The sequence below is a fragment of the Hypanus sabinus genome, chromosome 5, assembly GCF_030144855.1.
Source record: "Hypanus sabinus isolate sHypSab1 chromosome 5, sHypSab1.hap1, whole genome shotgun sequence".
NCBI classification, from domain to species: domain Eukaryota; kingdom Metazoa; phylum Chordata; class Chondrichthyes; order Myliobatiformes; family Dasyatidae; genus Hypanus; species Hypanus sabinus.
In genome coordinates, this window is record NC_082710.1 from 284,409 (window position 1) to 308,153 (window position 23,745).

Sequence of the window (23,745 nt, forward strand, 5' to 3'; positions counted from 1 at the left end):
ATGGACTTATTTCTTTCCACTAATCCACTAGGTAAAGGTTTAATATCAATTATTCGAGATAAATTAGCAGCCTTATGACGGGCCCCTGTGGATAAAATTAAAATAAAATTAAAATGGCATGGGAGCAGAATTTAAATACCTCCTTATCTGATGAGATTTGGGACTCGATTCTCAAGTTGGTTAATTCAACCTCTCTTTGTGCTCACCATTGCCTTTTACAGTTTAAGATTGTTCATAGAGCCCATATGTCTAAATCTAAACTATCTCGATTCTACCCTAACATTAGTCCGCTTTGTGATAAATGCAAGAGGGGCGAGGCCTCTCTCATTCATATGTACTGGTTATGTCCTAGCTTGGAGAAATTTTGGAAAGATGTCTTCACTACGTTATCTGAATATATCTGTTTTGCACCTTCCTCTCTTCTTGCATAAACTCCAGCCACTGCTGCTCTGCCATCCTTCCTGCTAATGTCCCTCTCCAGTCAACTTTGACCAGTTCCTCTCTCATGCCACTGTAATTTCCTTTACTCCACTGAAATACTGACACATTGGATTTGAGCTTCTGTTTCTCAAATTTCACAGTGAATGCAATCATGTTATGATCACTGCCTCCTAAGGGTTCCTTCACCTCAATCTCTCTAATCACCTCTGGTTCATTACACAATACATAATCCAGTACAGCCAAGCCTCTAGTGAGCTCAGCAACAAGCTGTTCAAAAAAACCATCTCGTAGACATTTTACAAATTCTCTCTCATGAAATCCAGTGCTGACCTGATTTTCCCAATCCATTTGCATGTTAAAATCCCCCACAATTATCATAACATTGCCCTTCTGGCAAGCCTTTTCAATTTCTTGTTGTAATTTGTAATCCACATCACTGCAGCTTTTGGGAGGTCTGTATATAACTGCCATCAGGGTCCTTTTACCCCTGCGATTTCTTAGCTCAACCCATAAAGATTCTGCACCTTCTGATCCTATGTCACCATTTCTTACCAATAAAGCCACGCCACCCCCTCTGCCTGCTTGCCTATCCTTCCGATACACCATGTATCCTTGGACATTCAGCTCCCAGAGACGTGCATCCTTTAGCCACATCTCAGTGATGGCCACAACATCATATCTGCCAATCTGTAGCTGTACAAGATCATTCACCTTATTCCTTATGCTGCGTGCATTTAAGTATAACACCTTAAGACCAGTATTTGGTACTTTTTGCTTTGATTGCACTGTAACTTTATTGCACTGCAACTCATCCCAATGGCTACAAATTTGCCCCATCACCTGCCTGTCCTTCCTGACATCTTTACTGCTCACTATCTTAGGTTTATTTCTGGTTTCCCCCTCCTCCGCTCTATCATTCCGATTCCCATCCCCTTGCCAAATTAGTTTAAACCCTTCCTAAAAGCTGTATTAAACCTTCCTGCCAGGACATTGGTCCCCTTCGGGTTCAGGTGTAACCCGTCCATTTTGAACAGGTCATACTTCCCCCAGAAGAGATCCCAATGATCCAAGAATCTGAAGCTCTGCCCCCTGCACCAGTCTCTCAGCCACGCATTCATCTGCCTGATCCTACTATTCTTGTCCTCGCTAGCACGTGGCATAGGTAGCAATCCTGAGATTACTACCCTGGAGGTCTTGCTTCTCAGCTTCCTTCCTAACTCCCGGAATTCTCTCTTCAGGACCTCCTCCCTTTTCCTATCTATGTCATTGATGTCAACATGTACCAAGACAACTGGCTGCTCACTCTCTCCCTTCAGAATATTCTGGACCGATCTGAGACATCCCGTACCCTAGCACCTGGGAGGCAACACACCATGCAGGTATCTTTATCATGCTCAAAGAATCTCCTGTCTGTTCCCCTGACTATGGAATCCCCTATGACTACTGCATTCCTCTTCTCTCTCCTTCCCTCCTGCACAACAACACCAGGCTGTGCCAGAGACCTGGTCACCGTGGCCATCCCCTGTCAGGTCATTCCCCCTCAACAGCATCCAAAACGATATACTTGTTGCTGAGGGGGCAGCCACAGGGGTGCTCTCCACTATCCAGGCATTTCCCTTCCCTCTCCTAACAGTCACCCCAGTTTTCTGACCCCTATAGCCTAGAATGACTACCTCCCTGTAGCTCCTGTCTACCACCTCTTCACTTTCCCTAATAAGCAATAGGTCATCAAGCTGCAGCTCCAGATCCCTAACATGGTCTCTGAGGAGCTGAATCTCCTTGATTGGGACAGGCTATTTTCTGGAAAAGACGTACTTGGATGCGGGAGGCATTCAAAAGCCAAATTTTAAGATACTAAGCTTGAATGTGCCTGCCAGAATAAAGGTAAAGACAGCACGTGTAGGGAACCCTGGTTTTTAAGAGTTAAGGCTGTGATTAAGACAAAAAAGGAAGTGTATGGCAAGTACAGGCAGGAAGGAGCAAATGAGGTGCTTTTGGAGTATAAGAAATGCAAGAGAACACTTAAGATGGAAATCAGGAAGGCTAAAAGAAGGCACGAAGTTGCTCCAGCAAACAAGGTGAAGGAGAATACTAAAGGATTCTACAGATATATTAAGAACAAAAGGATTGCAAGGGACAAAATTGGTTATCTGGAAAACCAGAATGGTAATTCAGGTGTGGAGCCAAAACAGATGGGAAAGATCTTAATTTTTTTTTGTACTTATGCAGCAGGTGGACACAGAGTCTATAGAAATGAGGCAAAGTGGCATCAACTTCATGGACCCTGTACTGATTACAAAGGAGAAGGTAATTGCTACCCTGAGGCAAATCAGGATGGATAAAGCCCCAGGGCCTGACAATGTGTTCCCTTGAACTCTACGGGAGGCAAGTACAGAATTTGCCAGGGCCCTAGCAAAGATATTTAAAACATCCTTGGCGACAGGAAGGGTACCAGAGGATTGGAGGATACCCAATATTATTCAGTTGTTTAAGGAAGACTCTAAACAAAATCCAGATAAACCAGGTAAGTTTTTGGATAGACATGGACCTATTAAGAATAGTTAGCATGGCTTCATATGTGGTAGGTCATGTCTAAATAATTTTATAGAGACTTTCAAGGAAGGTACCAGGAAAATGGATAAAGGCAAGGCATTGAATGCTGTCTACATGGACTTTAGCAAGGCATTTTACAAGGTCCCACGTGGGAGGTTGGAGTAGAAAGTTCAGTTGCTCAGCATTCAAGATGAGGTAGCAAATTGGATTTGACATTGGCTTTGTGGGAGAAGCCAGAGAGTGTTGATTACCTCTCTGACTGGAGGCCTGAGGCTAGTGGTGTTTGTCTTCTATATCAATTATCTAGATGATCATGTGGTTAACTGTATCAGCAAATTTGCTGCTGCCATGAAGATTGAGGGTATAGTGGACAGTGAAGAAGACTTATCATGGCTTGCAGAGGGATCTGCATCAGCTGGAAAATGGGCTGCAAAATGGCAGATGGAATTTAATACAGATATGTGAGAAGTTTTGCACTTTGGTAGGACCAGTCAGGGAAGGACTTGCACTGTGAATGGTAGAGCACTGAGGAATGCGGTAGAACAAAGGGACCAGGGAATACAGGTACACAATTTATTGAAAATGGTGTCACAGGTAGATAGGGTTGTAAGAAAGCTTTTGGTACTTTGGCCTTCATCGATTACTGTATTGAGTACAGGAGATGGGATTTATGTTGAAGTTGTATAAGACATTGGTGAGGCCTAATTCGGAGTATTGTGTGCAGGTTTGGTCAGCTAACTACAGGAAAGATGTAAATAAGTTTGAAAGAGTACAGAGAAAATTTACAAGGATATTGCTGAGTCTGGAGGACCTGAGTTACATGAAAAGATTGTATAGGTTAGGACTGTATTCCTTACAATGTAGAAAATTGAGAGGAGGCTTGATAGAAATGTACAAAATTAAAGGGGGTATAGATAGGATAAATGCAAGCAGGCTTTTTCCACCGAGGTTGAGTGGGACTGCATCCAGAGGTCATGGGTTAAGGGTGTAAAACACACTGGTTTCCTCGGCTGTGTAAGACAATCTCCAGCCCTGCCAAACATGTGAGATTGAGGCAGGAGCCCACCCCAAACCCTCTGTTTGTGTGGATGCTGTGTAATTCGTTACCCTGTTACAAATGAATGGCACGAAAGAACAGAGAGTGCGCCACGTACAATGAAAAGATTTAGCTTTATCATTCTTAATTTGCCTCACGGGTTAGTAATGAAAAGAACAATAAAAGAAAAGGGACCATTTTAATGAAATAGACTAATGTGCACAAATTGATGCTCACAGTTTCCTCAGGTCACTGATCCTCATTCGATCTTACCCTGAGCTTTGTTGAATTGCAGTCCCACTCCGGATCGAATCCTACAGTGTCTTCTCTCTGGCGTCTTCTCTCTTCATCTCTCTCAAACTGAAAAAAAATCCCAAGCCCAGCCTTAGTGTCCCTCACCAGAGAAACCTCCCATTCAATTCGACCATCCTAATTGGATGGCAGGCATTTCTCCTCATCTCTTATCTTCAACAGTAGCCCAAACATAAGCTGAAAACAAGCAGCTCACACAGAGCAGCATGAATTAAAATACAGTGTTACGTGACCATGGTTTCGTTTACTGTGGGTGTCACTTTAAAACGCCCGGATGAGGCAGGGCTACCGCAAGCTTGCTGCGACAATGGGTAAAGTCTGATACTTTCCCATGCCCAAAGGATTGGGTTGATTAATAGCACACAGTGTATACTGGATGTGTGACAGTCATCTTGTGATATTTCTATGTGGATTTTGGGATGGCTCAACGGATAAGATCTTCGACGATTGTTACTTTGTTTTCCTAGCGAGGAACCAGTGGAATTCTTCGTAATTGCCTCCTCTCTACATTTTAACGGGGATTTACCAGTCCCTCCCCTCACTTATTCTGTGGATTACTGGAACTTTCTAGTTTGCCATCTTTTTTGTAATTTATTTTTTTACTGAAGTTCATCATCAAACAAACATTTCCATAAAATGTATTTCAGATGTTGTACATATATATCATATAATTGTATATATCACAAATCTCCACGTAGTATTTATCTGAGGTATACACATAGAAAGGAGCAGAAAGAAAAAACAAGCAGAAGGAAAAAACTATGTACAAGTAGGGAGTGATCTTTTTTTTTACAACATATTCATTGATTTGTGGGAATAAAATCAGGCCTATGAGGCATTATGCAGTTAAACTATTTTTCCCAGTATGAATCAAATTGTTCCAGCTTATGATTAACAGATGCTGTTATCTTCTCCATTTTGTAAATGTCCATTGTAATTTCCATCCATACATTTAAAGTTGGACTCCCCTGTGATAACCATTTCCTAGTAAGAGTCTTTTTACCAGCCACCAACAGTATATTCATTAAATATTTATCTCTTTTCAACCATTCTTGAGGTATATGTCCAAAATATATGGTCTTACTCTCTAAGGGTATTTCACATTTAAAGATGTCTTGTAGGGCATTGTGTAACCCCCTCCAATAGTTTTTGATAACAGGGCAGTCCCAAAAAATATGATAACGGTTTGTGTTTTGATTTCCACAATTTCTCCAGCAAACAGGGAGGTTACTATCATAATGGGATTTCTGAGAGGGTGTAATAAAATATCTTATCAAGTTTTTCCATCCAAACTCCCTCCATTTCTGTGAACTGGTACACTTCCATTGATACCTTCATATAATTGTCCATTCTTTCTCAGATATAATTATCCCTCTTTCCTTCTCCCATTTTGTTTTAATGTATGAAGTCGAATGTGTTTTAAGATTTGACAACCCCTTATACATGCTTGACATGATTCTACTACCATTATCTGAATTATATGCTTTTCTAAGTAGCTCTATCAAGCATGTACTTGCCTTGGTTACATTTTTAAGCATCTTATTAGCATATTGTCGCATCTGTAAATACCGATAAAAATCTTGTTTTTCTAATAAGTGTTTCTCTTTAAGCATTTCAAAACTGAACAGTGTTCCTTCTTTCATTATGTTGCAAAGAACTGTTATTCCTTTAGCTGTCCAGTCAAATCTAGCATCCAATTTATTTGGTGTAAAATCCGAGTCATATGCATGCCATTTAAGAATTGCAATATTTCCCTCTAGATTATATTCTTTTAAAGTAGTTTTCCATATTTTAAGAGTCAATTTCACCCATGGATTATCAATAGTATTTATGTACCTTTGCAGGTTGTTATCAGCCAAAATTGCTTGTATGGGGATGGGAAGTACCCGCTCCTCAATGTTTTTCCATTGACCGTCATATTATGGGTTGCACCAACATATCACAGCTCTCAACTGTGCTGCAAAATAATAATCTCTAAGAGAAGGTAGGCACCATTCCCCCTTTTCCTTTGCTAATTGCAAAGTTTTGAGATGAACTCTAGGCCTTTTACCCTGCCAAATATACCTTGATAACATCTTGTTCCATTCATTGAATTGATTTTGATTAATCTCTATTGGTAGGGTCTGAAAGAGATGTAAAGGGGGTTTCTTCTTTTTTTCTTTGTTACTGTGTATGTAATCAAAAGGGCTTCTTTGTTTGGTTAACTAGCAGGAATGCTTCTTTGTTGCGAGAGAGGGCTGGAAGCTTGTTTGGGTTAAAATTTACTGATAACGAGAATGGTATTCCTTTGTAAACCAAATGGGGATTAATGTTCTTTCTTCTGAGACTGTAAGCTTCTGTTGACGGGCTTTTGGGCAGATCGGCGCGAGGGGGTCAAGAGAGAGGACGCAATGCTGTAAGCTGGGCGAGGAACTGACCTAAAGTGGGGATCCGAGGCCAAGAGGTACTCCGAGGAGGGAGGATGAAGCTAGATGTGCTTGGTTGACTACTTCGTAGGGTCCTGAGCTGCAAGTTGAGGAGTTCGGAGGGGATCGAATGGTGGCCAGAAGACTTCAGTAATTGAGCTCCAACAGTTGTGCACGAAGTGGTTTGGACTTTGATAAGTTTGGCGCCTTTTCTTTATTTTTTTTCTTCATATATACTGTATCATTATTAATCACTTAGTTATAGTAACCTTTATAAATTGTACTCATTTAATTGCATATGGTGTACTGTCTGGTTTTGGGCGAGGCAGGGACATCACACAGCATCCACACATGCTGATTACCCAGTTTGGTGGGGCCGAAGGCTGCTCCCCCTAGACGAGAATGAGCTGAGCAAGCCTGAGGTGACCCAGGGGGTTACAGAGATATAACAGTCTGGGCAGTACATTAATTTTAATAGACTCAATCCTTGAACTGAGACTGAAAAAGGAATCAAGTTTCATCTTGCCATATCTTCCTTAATTTTTTCATATAAAGGCTGATAATTACATTCTGATAATTTTGCCAACTCTTTTGGCATATTGATGCCCAAATATTTGAAAGACTCTGTGTGCCATGCCCAGGGACATCTACTTTCAATTTCTCTTGGCGGTCTATAGTTATATGAAAGTAATTGTGTTTTATCTATGTTGATCTTGTATCCTGATAATTGACCATATTGTTCAAAGGATTGCATCAATTTAGGTAAAGAGTATGTTGGTTGCCCTAAATAGATCAAAATGTCATCTGTGTAACTAGCCAATTTATGCTCTGTCCCTTTAATAGTAATTCCCCTGATATCTTCATTTTGTCTGATGTATTGAGCTAATGGTTCCAGGTATAATACGAAGAGTAGCAGTGACCATGCATACCCGTCTCGTGCCCCATTCTAGGGTAAGTCTATTTGATAAATATCCACTGATTTTAATCCTAGCAGCAGGGTTGTCATATAGTGTCTGTATAGTTTTAATAATTGTGTCTTGGAAACCAAATCTAAGTAAAACTTTGTAAAGAAAATTCCAATTAACTGAATCAAATGCACTTTCAGCATCCACGCTTATCACTATTTCTTCAACTTTAATTTTTTGTATATGATCCATAATGTGAAGTGTCCGTCGTATATTGTCTTGAGTTGTCATATAAAACCTGTCTGATCATTACATATCAGTATGGGTAGAAACTCCTCTAATCGTTTGGCCATGATGGAGGTAAATAATCGATAACCTACATTAAGAACGGATATTAGTCTAAATGACCCACATTCCATTTTATCCTTGCCTTCTTTCGGCATAGCTGAGAATATCACTTCCTTCCACCTGGGTGGCATTTGTGTCTTTTTTAGAGCCCAGTTCAGTGTGGGGAGTAAAACAGGAATTAGCTCATTTTTAAATTCTGCTTAATTTAAGCCTACTAATTGCAGCTTTTAATTCAACTTCAGTTATGTCAGTAGTCATCGTTCTATTTTGTTCTTCTCTTAAAGTGGGTAACTCTAGAGAATTCAAGAAGGTGTCAATTTGGGTTATGCTTCCTCCTGGAACTTTGGAATGTAGGGTTTTGTAAAACACTTCAAAAGCTTCTAGAATTTCACTTAGGTTATTTTTTATCATTTTCGTTCTTGGGTCCCTAAATCTATGAATTGTATTTTCTGCTAACTTTTTTTTCAGTTTCCACTCCAATATTTTCATAGATTTTGATCCACTTTCATAAAGTCTCTGTTTCAGAAACATTAAAATCTTCCTGATTTCTTGCATAGCCGAATTATTCATTTCATTCTTAACCCTTTTAATTTCCCCTAATGTATCCTGTGCCAAATTCAATTTGTGTTTTTTCTCTAGTTCCTTCAGCCTATTTTGTAATTCCTCTAATGATTTATTCCTTATTTTTTTTCTTATATGAAGATATTGTTGTAATTTTCCCTCATAAGACAGCCTTCAGAGTATCCCATAAAATGGGAGGTGAAACCTCGCCGTTATCATTAAATTCTAAGTAGAGACCAATTTCTTTTTTAATTTGTTGCTTAAAGTATGGATCGTTGAGTAGACTTGAATTTAGCTTCAAATAGTACTCTTTGGTTGTAGGTCAAGATCCACAGATAAATATTTTGGTGCATGGTCACTTACATCTATTGTCCCAATTCCACAGGTGTTTATTTTGTCTTTGTCTTTTCCAAATGTTATGAAATAGTCTATTCTTGGATATACAAAATGGGGAGCAGAAAGATGAGTGTAATCCCTTCTGTTGGGGAAAAGGTCCCTCCATATATCAACTAAACCAACATCTTCAAAAAGAGTATTAATTTTCTCATGTAAAGATTTTGATTCATAGGTTTTTCTATTGTAAGAGTCTAAGTTTGGTTGTAATTGTAAATTTAAGTCTCCCCCATATATCAGGAGACCTTCTGTTTCCACTACCATAATATCAGTAATTTTCTGAAAGAAACCAATATCACTTCTTCGGGGTGCATATATATTCAATAGAGTAACTGAATTTCCATCTATATTCCACCTTACCAGAATATATCTGCCCTCTTTATCTCCCATTTTGAATACTTTTTCAAAATTTAGCTTACTTGAGATAAGAATAGCAACTCCTCTCCTATGTCCTGATTTATATGAGGAGAAACGAGGCACAGGAGTACATTCAGCCAGAGATTCATTCCACCGAGATGTAACACTGAGCATCATAGGAAGTCATTCCTACCTGTGGCCATCAAACTTTACAACTCCTCCCTAGGAGTGTCAGATACCCTGAGCCAATAGGCTGGTCCTGGACTTATTTCCACTGGGCATGATTAACTTATTGCTATTTAATTATTTATGGTTTTACATTGCTATATTTCTTCACTATTCTTGGTTGGTGTGGCAGTAATGAAACCCAATTTCCCTCGGGATCAATAAAGTATGTCTGTCTGTCAAAAACAAATTAGTGAAGCCCATTCTCTTTAGTTTTCTATGCTCATTATCACTTAAATGAGTTTCCTGTAAATATACTACATGGGCTTGTTCTTTTTTCATTTTGGATATAATTCTATTACATTTGATTGGATTTAATAGCCCTTTGACATTAAAAGAAATGAATTTTACTTTGTCCTTAGCCATCTGTATTTATCTGTCAATGTATCATTGAAATTAGCAGAATAAAACTTAATCAATCTACTCCCTGAACAAATAAGAACCACAAATAATAACAAAAATGTCAACAAACATATGATTCCAAGGCTGAGGTCTCTGGTAGATGACCCTGCATTGAGCTAGATTAAATGTCTAGCTGTGGGGGATAACCCCTCCTACTTGTGAGTTGAGGGCCGTCATTGCAGTATTCATAAAAGTCAGTGAACAAATCCATTACACAGAAAAGATTTCCCTGTGTACTCCTCCTATGCACACCCACACACCCACACACCCACACACCCACACACCCACACACCCACACACCCACACACCCACACACCCACACACCCACACACCCACACACCCACATATATATATTACATACATACACGTATATGCACACATGCATATATTCTCATTTTGGTGGGGAAAAAGGAGTAAGTGAGAGAATGAAGAATAACAACTAAGTAATATAAAATCCACATTCTGATAACTATTTCTCGAGATAGGTATATCACCGTCTACTTTTGCTGCCGTTTAGCTTCTCAACATTTTTAAAGTTAGCCAAACCTTGTGACTCTTCTGGAGGGGGTGAGGACTGTCTTTGGAAAACTCCTGGTCTCTTCCTGATATATTTTTCTCAGCCTCCTCCTGTCTCCTGCCTTCTCGATTCTCGCACTATTTCCCAAGCGGAGCGGGATAATTCCTCTGCCAGGCTTTCCCTCGGTTTGATCATGCAGATGGGCAACCCTCTGGCCTTCATGTCTGTAGTCACCTCTTCGACTGTCTTGTACAACTGCGTCCCGTCTTCATAAAACACTTGAAGTTTAGCAGGGTATGGAGTTTGAAATTTAATCTTTTTTTGCTTTAGTACTCGCTTTACTTCAGAGTATTCTTTGAGTTTCTGCAGGACTGCGAGGGGTAATCTTGGTCGAAATATATTAATTTGTCATTGAAAAACGCTCTCTTCTTACCCTAGGACCTCCGTAGAATCTCCGCCTTAGTACTGTACTGAAGGAATTTTATTATTATTGAGCGTGGCTTTTCTTGGGTAGGCTTCGAGAGGAGTGCTCGATGCACTCTCTCGATTTCCAGCTCCATAGTCGAGGGAAGCTCCAGTGCGTCCTGCAGCAACTTTCCGACAAACTCTGTCATAGACAAGCCATCTGCTCCTTCGGGAACGTTGTATATTCTGATATTTTTCCGCCGTGATCTTCTCTCCAGGTCAAGCAGTTTACCTTCTTGGTGATTTAATATTTTTATCATCTTACTCAATATTCATTCCACGTTTTGAATGCGATCTTCCACCTTCTCAATTTGAGTCTCTGCCACTGCTATTTTTTGATTGACATTGGCGAGCTCTGACTTAATATCATGTAGCTGCTGCTTTATATCTTTCTGGAACTCCTTTATTTCTTTCAGAATTTCAATCATATTCACCGCTTTGCCTGAACGATGCCCAGTGTCCGCCTGGCTAGCACACGGTTGGGTAGGAGAGCCGCTCGCTGCACTCCTCTCAGCCGCAGGCTCTGCAGTGTCGCTTTTTTAATTTCCATTCTTTTTCCCCCATTCTTGCCCCTCTTTTCAGTTCAAATATTTTTTGAAAAATACTATATTTGATGGGTTAACAGGGTTTAATATGCATTTTTCCGGAGGAGCTAGTGACTTAAGCTGCCATTCTCGACTGCGCAGCACAAAATGAAATACTGTACCTACAACATAACAGTAAAACATATGAACCAGGGCATTACAGGAGAAAGCTTAAAAGTTTAAGGGGAACGTGAGTGGAAACTTCTTAACTTAGAGGATCATGACAGTGTGGATTGAGCTGTCGGCTCAAGTTGTCTGTGTGAGTTCAATTTCAACATTTAAGTGACATTTGAATAGGTAAATGGATAGGAGAGATATGGAGGGCTATGGTCCTGGTGCAGGTTGATGGTAGCAGGCAGTTTAAATGGTTTGGCACAGACTAGATGAGCTGAATGGCCTGCTTCTGTGCTGTACTTCTCTATGACTCTATGTGCATCTGATTCCAACTCTTACCTCAATCGGAATTTCACTCTTAAGAAAGCTTTCTGTAGTCTTTACCTGGACTTTTTGTATAGTTCTGGATCACTGGTCTTGAATGCCACAGATCTAGCCCTTAGCAGACTATGAATCTCCTGGTTGAACCATGGCTTTTGGATTGGATATGTCCAGTATGTCTGGTATGTTCTCAAAGGCACATAGATTTTGATGAAGTTGATGACATTGGGCAGAGGCAAATACAAATGGAAATGACACCAGATGAAAGAGGTGGGAGAGTTGGTGGGTGGAATTTTTGGGTCTAATGTGGATGCAACTAGGAGGGGTAAAGTCACTTCTCCACTGCTAGTGTGAGGCACAACATAACCTAGAAGAACACATTATAATCTGCCTAGTTAGTCTACAACCTAAAGGAACAACACTGAATATTCCAGTTTCAGGAAATTCTCACCCACAGATTTGTTTCCCCTCCTATCCACTTCTTTCAATTTCTTCAAATTTTTTCTATTCCCATACCACCTCTCCAGCAATCCCATCACATATTTTCATCCACCTCTTCCTGATTCTTCAGCGTTTCATAAAGATTTAAGAAAACTGTCATGAGCCCTGCTGGTCTTGCTAATTGTTGTCTTATCTAGAGTTGTCAAGCCCTTGTACTTGCTGTTTAATTTTGTTTATTTTGACTGGCACATTTTTCAACCTACTCTGATTATTTAAAATGGACTCCCAATTAGCACTTATCGCGGGGTCTTGTGTGTGTGTTTTGAGAATGATTCATCTTGTGGAGTCGCTCAATTAAGACACTGATGTTCATTTAGAGTTCTGATGAGTAATAATTAGGAGAAAGTCTGCAGATGCTGGAGATCCAAAATTACACATACAAAATGCTAGAGGAACTCAGCAGATTAGGCAGCATCTATAGATAATTTAGGTTTTGGTTCAAGACCCTTCTTCAGTACAAGAGTCTTGGCCCAAAATCTTGATTGAATGAATAATGAATCCATAAACACTACCTCACTTTTTTTCTTTTTTTTCTCTATTTCTACACTTAATTTTATATATATATAGACACAAGGATGATTGATAAATTCGTGGCCTAAGGTAGAAGGAGTCAATTTTAGAAAACCTAGCACATTTATTTTTCAACATAACCCCTCCTACATTTACACACTTAGTCCAGTGGTCGTGGAACATACGGATCTTGGACCTCCAGAAACTGCTCACAGCATGGGTGGTTGATTATTTTGAGGCCTAAGGTAGAAGGAGATGAGTTATACAGCTCTTGTTACATGCACGTGCAGTTCAACTCGTTGAGTTATTATGCAGAAATTTTGAAGTTAATAACCCATCTCCTTCTACCTTAGGCCACAAACATCAATCACCCTTTGTATATTTCTTATTGTAGTTTATTATTGTAAATTTCTTATTGTAATTTATTGTACTGCTGCTGTAAAACAGCATTTTTCATGACATATGGCAGTGATATTAAACATGATTCTGATTTTGTTTAGAACTTGTTAACAAAAGAACTCAAGATGGGAATTAGGAAAGCGAGAAGGGGCAAGTAGGATTAAAGAGAATCCCAGGGCATTCTATACATACATCAAGAGGATAACTAGGGAGAGGATAGGGCCACTTAGGATAAAGGGGAGAACTCTTGCTTCGATGCTCAGGATGTGGATGGTCCTTAATTAGTACTTCACATCAATATTTACCAAGCAGGACATGGGCGATAAGCAGATCAGTGCTGAGTGTATTAATATGCTTTTCAAAGTAAGAATTTGTGTTTGGTCTATTAAAGAGCATTAGAGTGGATAAATCCCCAGGACCCCAGTCCCCAGGGATATATCTCAGTTTATTGAGAGTCAAAAGATTGCTGGGGCCATGACCAATGTCTTCATGTCCTCTTTAGCCACAGGCAAGATCCTGGAGGGCTGGAGAGTAACTGATGTTGTTCCATTCTTTAAGGGAACCAAGGATAATTCTGAAAATGATAAACAGAATAATCACACAAACCAGTGATGCTCACATCAGTGGTAGGGAAATTACTGATTGAGATTTTTGATGAAGGCAGAGCTCATCAATCACTGTGAGTGTTCTCTCCATGGATTTTCGTAAGGCATTTGACAAGGTCCCTCATGGGAAGCTTAGCCACAAGATTAAGATGCATGGGATTTATAATGAATTGGTTGTTTGAATTTAGAACTGAATTGCCCATAGAATGGTAGTGATCACTGGGACTTATTTTAGCTGGAGGTCTGCAATTTGTGGTGTTCTTCTGGGACCCTTGTTGTTTGTAATGTGTATAAATAACCTGGATGAAAATATAGATGGATGGATTGCTAAATTTGCATTGAGTACAAGGCTGTTGTTTTGACATCAGTCAACCAGCTGATCTATCTCACTCCTGTACACCTCTTCAAAATTCTGCCAACAATAATGCCATTGGCAAATTTATAGATGGTGTTTGAGCTGTGCCTAGCCATTGAGTCATGGGTGTAGAGGGAATAGAGCAGTGTATTAAGCACACATCTTTGAGGTGCACCAATAGACAATAGGTGCAGAAGTAGACCATTTGGCCCTTCGAGCCTGGACTGCCATTTTGAGATCACAGTTGATCACGTACTATCAATACCCGGTTCCTGCCTTGTCCCCATATCCCTTGATTCCTCTATCCATAAGATACCTATCTAGCTCCTTCTTGAAAGCATCCAGAGAATTGGCCTGCACTGGCTTCCGAGGCAGTGCATTCCAAACACCTACAACTCTCTGGGAGAAGAAGTTTTTCCTTAACTCTGTCCTAAATGACCTACCCCTTATTCTCAAACCATGCCCTCTGGTACCGGACTCTCCCAGCATCTGGAACATATTTCCTGCCTCTATCTTGTCCAATCCCTTAATAATCTTGTATGTTGCAATCAGATCCCCTCTCAATCTCCTTAATTCCAGCGTGTACAAGCCCAGTCTCTCTAACCTCTCTGCATAAGACAGTCCGGACATCCCAGGAATTAACCTTGTGAATCTATGCTGCACTTCCTCTACAGCCGGGATGTCCTTCCTTAACCCTGGAGATCAAAACTGTACACAATACTCCAGGTGTGGTCTCACCAGGGCCCTGTACAAATGCAAGAGGATTTCCTTGCTCTTGTACTCAATTCCCGTTGTAATAAAGGCCAACATTCCATTAGCCTTCTTCACTGCCTGCTGCACTTGCTCATTCACCTTCAGTGACTGATGAACAAGGACTCCTAGATCTCTTTGTATTTCTCCCTTACCTAACCTTACACCATTCATATAATAATCTGCCTTCCTGTTCTTACTCCCAAAGTGGATAACCTCACACTTATTCACATTAAATGCCATCTGCCAAGTATCTGCCCACTCACCCAGCCTATCCAAGTCTCCCTGAATTCTCCTAACATCCTCATCACATGTCACACTGCCACCCAGCTTAGTATCATCAGCAAACTTGCTAATGTTATTCTCAATGCCTTCATCTAAATCGTTGACATAAATCGTAAACAGCTGTGGTCCCAATACTGAGCCCTGTGGCACCCCACTAGTCACCACCTGCCATTCTGAGAAACACCCATTCACCGTTACCCTTTGCTTTCTATCTGCCAACCAGTTTTCTATCCATGTCAATGTCTTCTCCCCAATGCCATGAGCTTTGATTTTACCTGCCAATCTCCTATGTGGGACCTTATCAAATGCCTTCTGAAAATGTGGAATGTCACAAGAGATTTTTTGTTTGTGATCTGCATAGACTGTGCTTTTCTGCTGAGGAATTCAAGGATCCAGTTGCAGAGGCAAATAGAGCTTGCAGATTACTGCTGAGTTTATTACTGTGTTGAATGCTGAGCTGCAATCAGAATTAGGATTAATATCACCAGCGCATGTTGTGACACTTGCTGTCTTTGTAGCACAGTACAGTGCAATACATAACAATAAAGCAAAAAACACTGAATTATAGTGTGTATATAGCTGACTAAATTTACAACTCTCTTCAGCTTATTTCAATCCTGGGCAGTAGCACCCCCTTCCCCTCCCCACCAGATGGTGATGCAGCCAGTTAAAAGCTATCCACAGTACATTTGCAGAAATTTGCAAGTGTCTTTGTTGACATACTGTCATGTACTGTTCAGCTGGGTATTCCTTTTTTTATAATTTATTTTTTTATTGAAGTTCATCATCAAACATTTCCATGAGATGTATTTCAGACATTGTACCTATATATCATATATCACAAATCTCCACAAAGTATTTATCTGAGGTACACACTTATAGAAAAGAGTGGAAAGAAAAAACAAGCAAAAGGAAAGAACTATGTACAAGTAGGGAGTGATCTTTTTTTTTACAACTGATTCATTGATTTGTGAGAATACAATCAGGACGATGAGGCATTATGTAGTTAAACCATTTTTCCCAGCATGAATCAAATTGTTCCAAATTGGATAAAATTCTCTTACATTTGATTGGATTTAATAACCCATTGACATTAAAAGAAATGAATTTTACCTTGTCCTTAGCCATCTGTATTTATCTGTCAATGTATCATTGAAATCAGAATAAAACTTAATCGATCTACTCCCTGAACAAATAAGAACCAAGAAACGCAAATAATAACAAAAATGGCAACGAACGTGTGATTCCAAGGCTGAGGTCTCTAGTAGTTGACCCTTCGTTGAGCTAGAGGAAATGTCTAGCTGTGGGGGAATAACCCCTCCTACTTGTGAGTTGAGGGCCCCCATTGCAGTATTCATAAAAGTCAGTGAACAAATCCATTACACAGAAAAGATTTCCCTGTGTACTCCTCTCTCACACAAATATATATATACACACATATATTACATTATTCTCATTTTGGTGGGGAAAAAGAAGTAAGTGAGCAAATAAAGAATAACAACTAAGTAATATAAAATCCACATTATAGTAAGTATTTCTTGAGATAGTTATATCACCGTGTACTTTTGCTTCTGTTTAGCTTCTCAACATTTTTAAAGTTAGCCAAACCTTATGGCTCTTCTGAAGGGGGTGAGGACTGTCTTTAGGAAACTCCCGGTCTCTTCCTGATATATTTATCTCGTCCTCCTCCTGTCTCCTGCCTTCTCGTTTCTCGCACTATTTCCCAAGCCGTGTGGGACAATTCATCAGCCAGGCTTTCTTTTGTTTTGGTCATGCTGATGGGCAACCCTCTGGCCTTCTTGTCTGTAGTTGCCTCTTCCATTGTCTGGTACAACTGTGTCCCGTTGTCATAAAACACTTGAAGTTTAGCAGGGTACGGAGTTTGAGATTTAATCTATTTTTGCTTTAGTACTCCCTTTACTTCAGAGTATGCTTTGCTTTTCTGCAGGACCGCGGGGGGGGGGGGGTGGTAATCTTGGTCGAAGTATATTAATTTATCGTTGAAAAACACTCTCTTCTTACCCCAGGCCCTTCGTAGAATCTCCGCCTTGGTGCTGTACCAAAGGAATTTAATTATTGAGCATGGCTTTCTATCCTGGGTAGGTTTTGGAACTAATGTGCGGTGGGCTCTCTTGACTTCCAGCTTCATAGCCGAAGGAATATCCAACGCGTCCTGCAGTAACTTTCTGACAAACTCCGTCTTAGACGAGCCCTCAGCTCTTTTGGGGATGTTGTAGGTTCTGATATTTTTCCGCCGTGATCTTCCCTCCAGGTCAACCAGTTTACCTTCTTGGTGATGTATTATTTTTATTGTCTTACTCAGTTTCTGTTCCATGTTTTGAATGCGATCTTCCACCTTCTCAATTTGAGTCTCTGCCACCGCTATTTTTTGATTGACGCTGGTGAGCTCCAACTTAATATCACGGAGCTGCTGCTTTATTTCTTTCTGGACCTCCATTATTTCTTTCAGGATTTCAAAGATATTCACTGCTTTGCCTGAACGAGGCCCAGCGGCTGCCTCATTAGCACACGGTCGGGTAGGAGAGCCGCTCGCTGCACTCCCCTCGGCCGCAAGCTCTGTAGTGTCGCTTTTTTTATTTCCGTTCTTTTTCCCCATTCTTGCCCCTCTTTTCAGTTCAAATATTTTTCCAAAAATATTATATTTGATGGGATAACGGGGCTTAATATGCGTTTTTCCGGAGGAGCTAGTGACTTAAGCTGCCATTCTCGATGATGACATCACTGGAACCATCTCAGCTGGGTATTCCAATATTTAGAAACAAATTCAGAGTGGATCACATTATTAACACATTTATTATTTTACTTCCAAGGGGAGATATACTTCCAGCCAAGTTTTGTCTGGAAATATAGATCTAATCTTCTGTTCCAACCAAAGTACTTTCATTCCTTTTTTTACAAACAGTGATTCCATAACACTTCATTCCTATGTTATCTTCATCAATCTCATTCATCCTGTTCCCGCTGTTTTCAAACATCCCATTTGGCTGTAAAATAATTGCCTGTCATCAAAGAAAATAATTTATTCCCATATAATACAAACACACTTGTAAACTTTCTCACCCAAACCAGCAAAGCGTTTTAGGATTTCATAGACCCAATTTCATTACATTACATTTTACAAAAGTTACAAATTCATAAAGACTTCAGGGTTACAGATATGTTTCCATATACCCTCCTTTGTAATTTCTTGACAACACCATAATCGTCAAAAACACAAAAAAAATGGTATGAGTACAGTAATCAAAATGATTTGGAATATTCAAAGTAGTAGTCTCAGCACTTTTAAGTATAGAAACATAGAAAACATACAGCACAATACAGGCCCTTCAGCCCACTAAGCTGTGCTGAACACATCCCTACCTTAGAACTACCTAGGCTTTACCCATAGCCCTCTATTTTCCTAAGCTCCATGTAGCCATCCAGGAGTCTCTTAAAAGACCCTATTGTTTCTGCCTCCACCACTGCCCCTGGCAGCCCATTCCACGCACTCACCACTCTCTGCGTAAAAAAAACTTATTCTTAACATCTCCTCTGCATCTACTTTCAAGCACCTTAAAACTATGCCTTCTCATGCTAGCCATTTCAGCCCTGGGGAAAAGCCTCTGACTATCCACATGATCAATACCTCTTATTATCTTGTACACCTCTATCAGGTCACCCCTCATCCTCTGTCACTCCAAGGAGAAAAGGCTGAGTTCGCTCAACCTATTCTCATAAGGCAATGCTCCCCAATCCAGGCAACATCCTTGTAAATCTCCTCTGCACCCTCTCTATGGTTTACATGTCCTTCCTACACTGAGGCGACCAGAACTGAGCACAGTACTCCAAGTAGGGTCTGACCAAAGTCCGAATTACCTGCAACATTACCTCTCGGTTCTTAAACTCAATCTCACGATTGATGAAGGCCAATGCACCATATGCCTTCTTAACCATAGAGTCAACCTGTGTAGTTTTTGGGTGTACTATGGACTCAGACACCAAGATCCCTCTGATCTTTCACACTGCCAAAAGTCTTACCATTAATATTATATTGTGCCATCAAATTTGACCTACCAAAAAGAACCACCTCACACTTATCTGGGTTGAACTCCATCTGCCACTTCTCAGCCCAGTTTTGCATCCTATCAATGTCCCGTTATAACCTCTGACAGCTCTCCACACTATCCATAACACCCCCAATCTTTGTGTCATCAGCAAATTTACTAATCCATCCCTCCACTTCCTCATCTAGGTCATTTATAAAAATCACAAAGAGTAGGGGTCCCAGAACAGATCACTGAGGCACACCACTGGTCACCGGCCTAAATATGACCCGTCTACAGCCACTCTTTGCCTTCTCTGGGCAAGCCAGTTCTGGATCCACAAACATGTCCCATGTCTCATGTCTCCTTACTTTCTCAATAAGCATTGAATGGGGTACCTTATCAGTGCACAGACTTTTATGTATATTTCTATCTTCTCTTCTTAAGCGAATATGGTTTTTTTTCCTAATTATCCATTATGATCCAACAGCTTTTTCCTTTGGTACTTGGTAGGGGTTGGCATTTTTTATATAAAAAAATTCTTTTATGATGTATGACCTATCTTTAAATTTTTGATTACGGAGTGGTATACCTTTATGTGATATGTTATAACATTTTGATCAATTTTATTACAATATATGAATGTACACACTTTATGTTGAGATGTATCTATGTGTTTCATTCTGAATAAAAATACTGAAAAGGGAGAGAATTTTTACTGCGACACCTCGCCACGACAGGCCAAGGTTAGTTTTGGTCTCCTTTCTTCATTTTAAAGATTGAATCATGAAATATGCAAGGAAACAAAAAGTTTTTAAATTTAAAGGTTCCGAGCTTCACTTTTATGAAGATTATCCACGGAAGTTTATGGTTTTGCGGTCTAAATTCGTTCCAACCATGAAGATAACCTATAATAAGGGATTATTCCCATCACTTCAATATCCAGTCCGATTAAAATTATTTCCCAAAGATTCAACTCCACTTGTTTTTCTGGACCCCAAAGAGGCATTGGACTATGTTAACTCTATTCTGGTTGTAGCTGAGGTTTGAATGGTTTTAGGTCTGCTGAATAATCATTCTTTTGGAAAGAAGATAAACTTTGAATATTTTTAATTTGCTTAAGATATCCTTTGATTGATCAACCATTTAAAGAAGATGCGAACCTTTGGATGTGAATGATGAATAACTTTTTGAAATCTGTTTGGTCTACTGACTGAATTAAGACAACGGATAGACTGTTTGATTAACTGTTTTATTATTTGTTTGATTCTCCTTTTTTATTAATTAAGTGATAGTTCCCATAGCTGGGAGGGCTTAATCCATAAGACCATAAGACAAAGGAGCAGAAGTCAGCCATTCAGCCCATCGAGTCTGCTCCACTATTTCTTCATGAGCTGATCCAATCTCCCCTTTAGTCCCATTCCCCTGCTTTCTCACCATAACCTTTGATGCCCTGACTACTCAGATCCCTATCAATCTCTGCCTTAAATACATCTCCACTGCCTCCACTTGGCCTCCACTGTCGTCCATGGCAACAAATTCCATAGATTCACCACCCTCTGGCTAAAAGAAATTTTTACATCTCTGTTCTGAATGGGCGCCCTGCAATCCTCAAGTCATGTCCTCTCATACTAGACTGCCCCACCAAGGGAAACAACTTCACCACATCCACTCTGTCCATGTCTTTCAACATTCGAAATGTTTCTATGAGGTCCCCCCTCATTTTTCTAAACTCCAAGGAGTACAGTCCAAGAGCAGTCAAACGTTCCTCATATGTTACTGGGGTACCTTATCAAATGCCTTGCTAATGTTATGAATGATGAACAACTCTGATGGGCAGAAGGATTCATAATCGCCAATGCCCCCCCCTTTGGAGAATCGCAAATCGCTACTATTCTGATGCTGTTATCAAGGGAGATGAGAGAGACACAGGAAAGCTGCCAAGACAGTTGTTATTGATAACAGCTCATACAAATTAATGAGAGAGAGGCACAGCTAAGGTGGAATGTCTCCAGCTAACAAAAGAGAACTGAACCATTGATTACTGCTATTGTCTTTTGGAGAAGGTTTGTGTAGTTGGTACTGTTCTATTCATTGAAACCCCTCAGAGGGCAACCAGAGTGGGCTGGTTTGATGGGTTGCATCATCTCAACCTGATTGACACCTGAGACCCCGTGAGTAGGGATAAAAGTGAGGTTTGGGGAACACCCCTCAGATGCACCAGGAGAGACACTATGAGACCAGTGAGAGCTTGTGTGTGTGTCCACCCTTGCCTGGGTGACGAGTCAACCATGGAAGAATGGTCTAGCTAAAGGACGGAGGGGTCATAAGTGAATGGCCACAACAACAATGCATCGACGGATCAAGATTATAAAGGAAAGTTGGCAAGTCAATAGCTGTTACCATTCTCTCTCTCTCTCTCTCTCTCTCTCTCTCTCCCCAACAATTGAAACACCGCGACCAACGACTACCGCAGCCTGCATGAACTGAACTGAACTTTATATTTCCATCTGACAATTCATTATCCCCTAGACAACAATGGAGCTTAGTTCTTATTGATTATTATTATACCTGTACTTTTAGGTTTAGTATTGATGAAGTACATTATCTGTATATTTGCATTGATATTATTTTAGTGTATTTTTACTAATAATTACTGTTGAAAATAGTAACACTGGACTCCAACGGAGTTCTATCTTTGCTGGTAAGACACCCAGTTACGGGGTTCGTAACACTAAAATCCATATACACTACAAAATCCCCTTAGTTAAACAAAATTCCCTTTTCCTAGTTCAGATCAACAGGTACACATTTTCAATATACTCTCCTTCTTAGTGTTGTACTACACTAAAATCATAAAAGATTAACAGCTATTATTATTATTATACCAATGGTTGAATTGAATTGAATTGACTTTATTGATTACATCCTTCTTATACACGAGTAAAAATCTTTATGTTACATCTCTGTCTAAATGTGTAAAGCATAATTATAGTAATTTATAACAAATATTATGTACAACAGGATAGCCAATATAACATAGAAATACAGTTGTGTCAGCATGAGTTAAACAGTCAAATGGCCTGGTGGAAGAAGCTGTACCAGAGCCTGTTGGTCCTGGCTTTTATGCTACGGTACCATTTCCCAAATGGTAGCAGCTGGAACATTTGTGGTTGGGGTGACTCAGGTCTTCAATGATCCTTTGGACCCTTTTTACACACCTGTCCATGTAAATGTCCTGAATAGTGGGAAGTTCACATCTACAGATGTGCTGGGCTGTCCACACCACTCTGCAGAGTCCTGCGATTGAGGGAAATACAGTTCCCATGCCAGGCAGTGATGCAGCCAGTCAGGATTCTCTCAATTGTGCCCCGTAAAAAGTTCTTGGGATTTGGGGGCCCAAACCAAACTTCTTCAACCGTCTGAGGTGAAAGAGGCACTGTTGTGCCTTTTTCACCACACAGTCGGTATGTAAAGACCACATGAGATCCTCTGTGATATTTATGCCAAGGAACTTAAAGCTGAGCACCCTCTCAACCCCAGATCCATTGATGTCAGTAGGGTTTAGCCTGTCTCCGTTCCTCCTGTAATCCACAACCAGCTCCTTTGTTTTTGCAACATTGAGGGAGATGTTGTTTACTTAACACCACTGTTACAGGGTGATGACATAATGTAGGATAATCATCCACCATTCTCTTCCTGGAGTGTTATAATTGTGAAACTCTTCTTCCACTTTCTTAATCTTTTCAATGGCCCCTCAGATATGATCAGCAAAGTGAGTTATGTCTTCAGGTTCATCTGGCACGTAAATGCAACATACTTGTCCAATCAGGGCATTTATACCTCCTTTCTTGGATAAAACAAAGTCCAAAGCCATTCAGGTTTTGCAAAGCCATTGTATAAACCACCTATTCTGCCAACAATTTAGATATTTCTTGCTGGGTTTGATCAAGAGCATATACAGCTTCATTTGCTACATTTTCCAGTGCTGATGTCGTATTAATCGGCTCCTATGCCTTACCATTTCCACAGGCAAGGGTTATCTTCCCCAGGGAAAACTTTTACTCTGGGGTTAGCATAATCTTGCAGAGATGTATAAAATCTTCTAAAGCACCTATTGTTTCCAAATTTATATCCCCCTCTGCCCCCGATGACATTCTGGCTATACTGATAAGGGGAAGAAGGGGTTCATGTTTCTGATCCTAGCATTATTGTACCAACGTATCCAGAGAGCTTGGACCATTTAAAGTAATAGTTCATTTCTGTTCCATTAAAGGGCAGGGGTGAAAAAAAAAGCACAGCCACTTTCACGTTCCTCTCCTCTCCTCTCCTCTCCTGTCCTGCCCTGGTTGCTGGCC

General features: G+C 40.2%; 1 protein-coding gene across 1 annotated transcript in view; it reads right to left on the reverse strand.

Annotated features, from left to right (window-relative positions):
* Positions 1-16,545: 16,545 nt before the first annotated feature.
* Positions 16,546-23,745, reverse strand: part of LOC132393877 (uncharacterized) — a 30,674-nt gene continuing 23,474 nt past the window's right edge. The window contains exon 2 of the mRNA XM_059969281.1: positions 16,546-18,349. Coding sequence (XP_059825264.1) covers positions 17,239-17,961 — 723 coding nt within the window. The 5' untranslated portion in view covers positions 17,962-18,349 and the 3' untranslated portion in view covers positions 16,546-17,238. The remainder of the gene's footprint in view (positions 18,350-23,745) is intronic.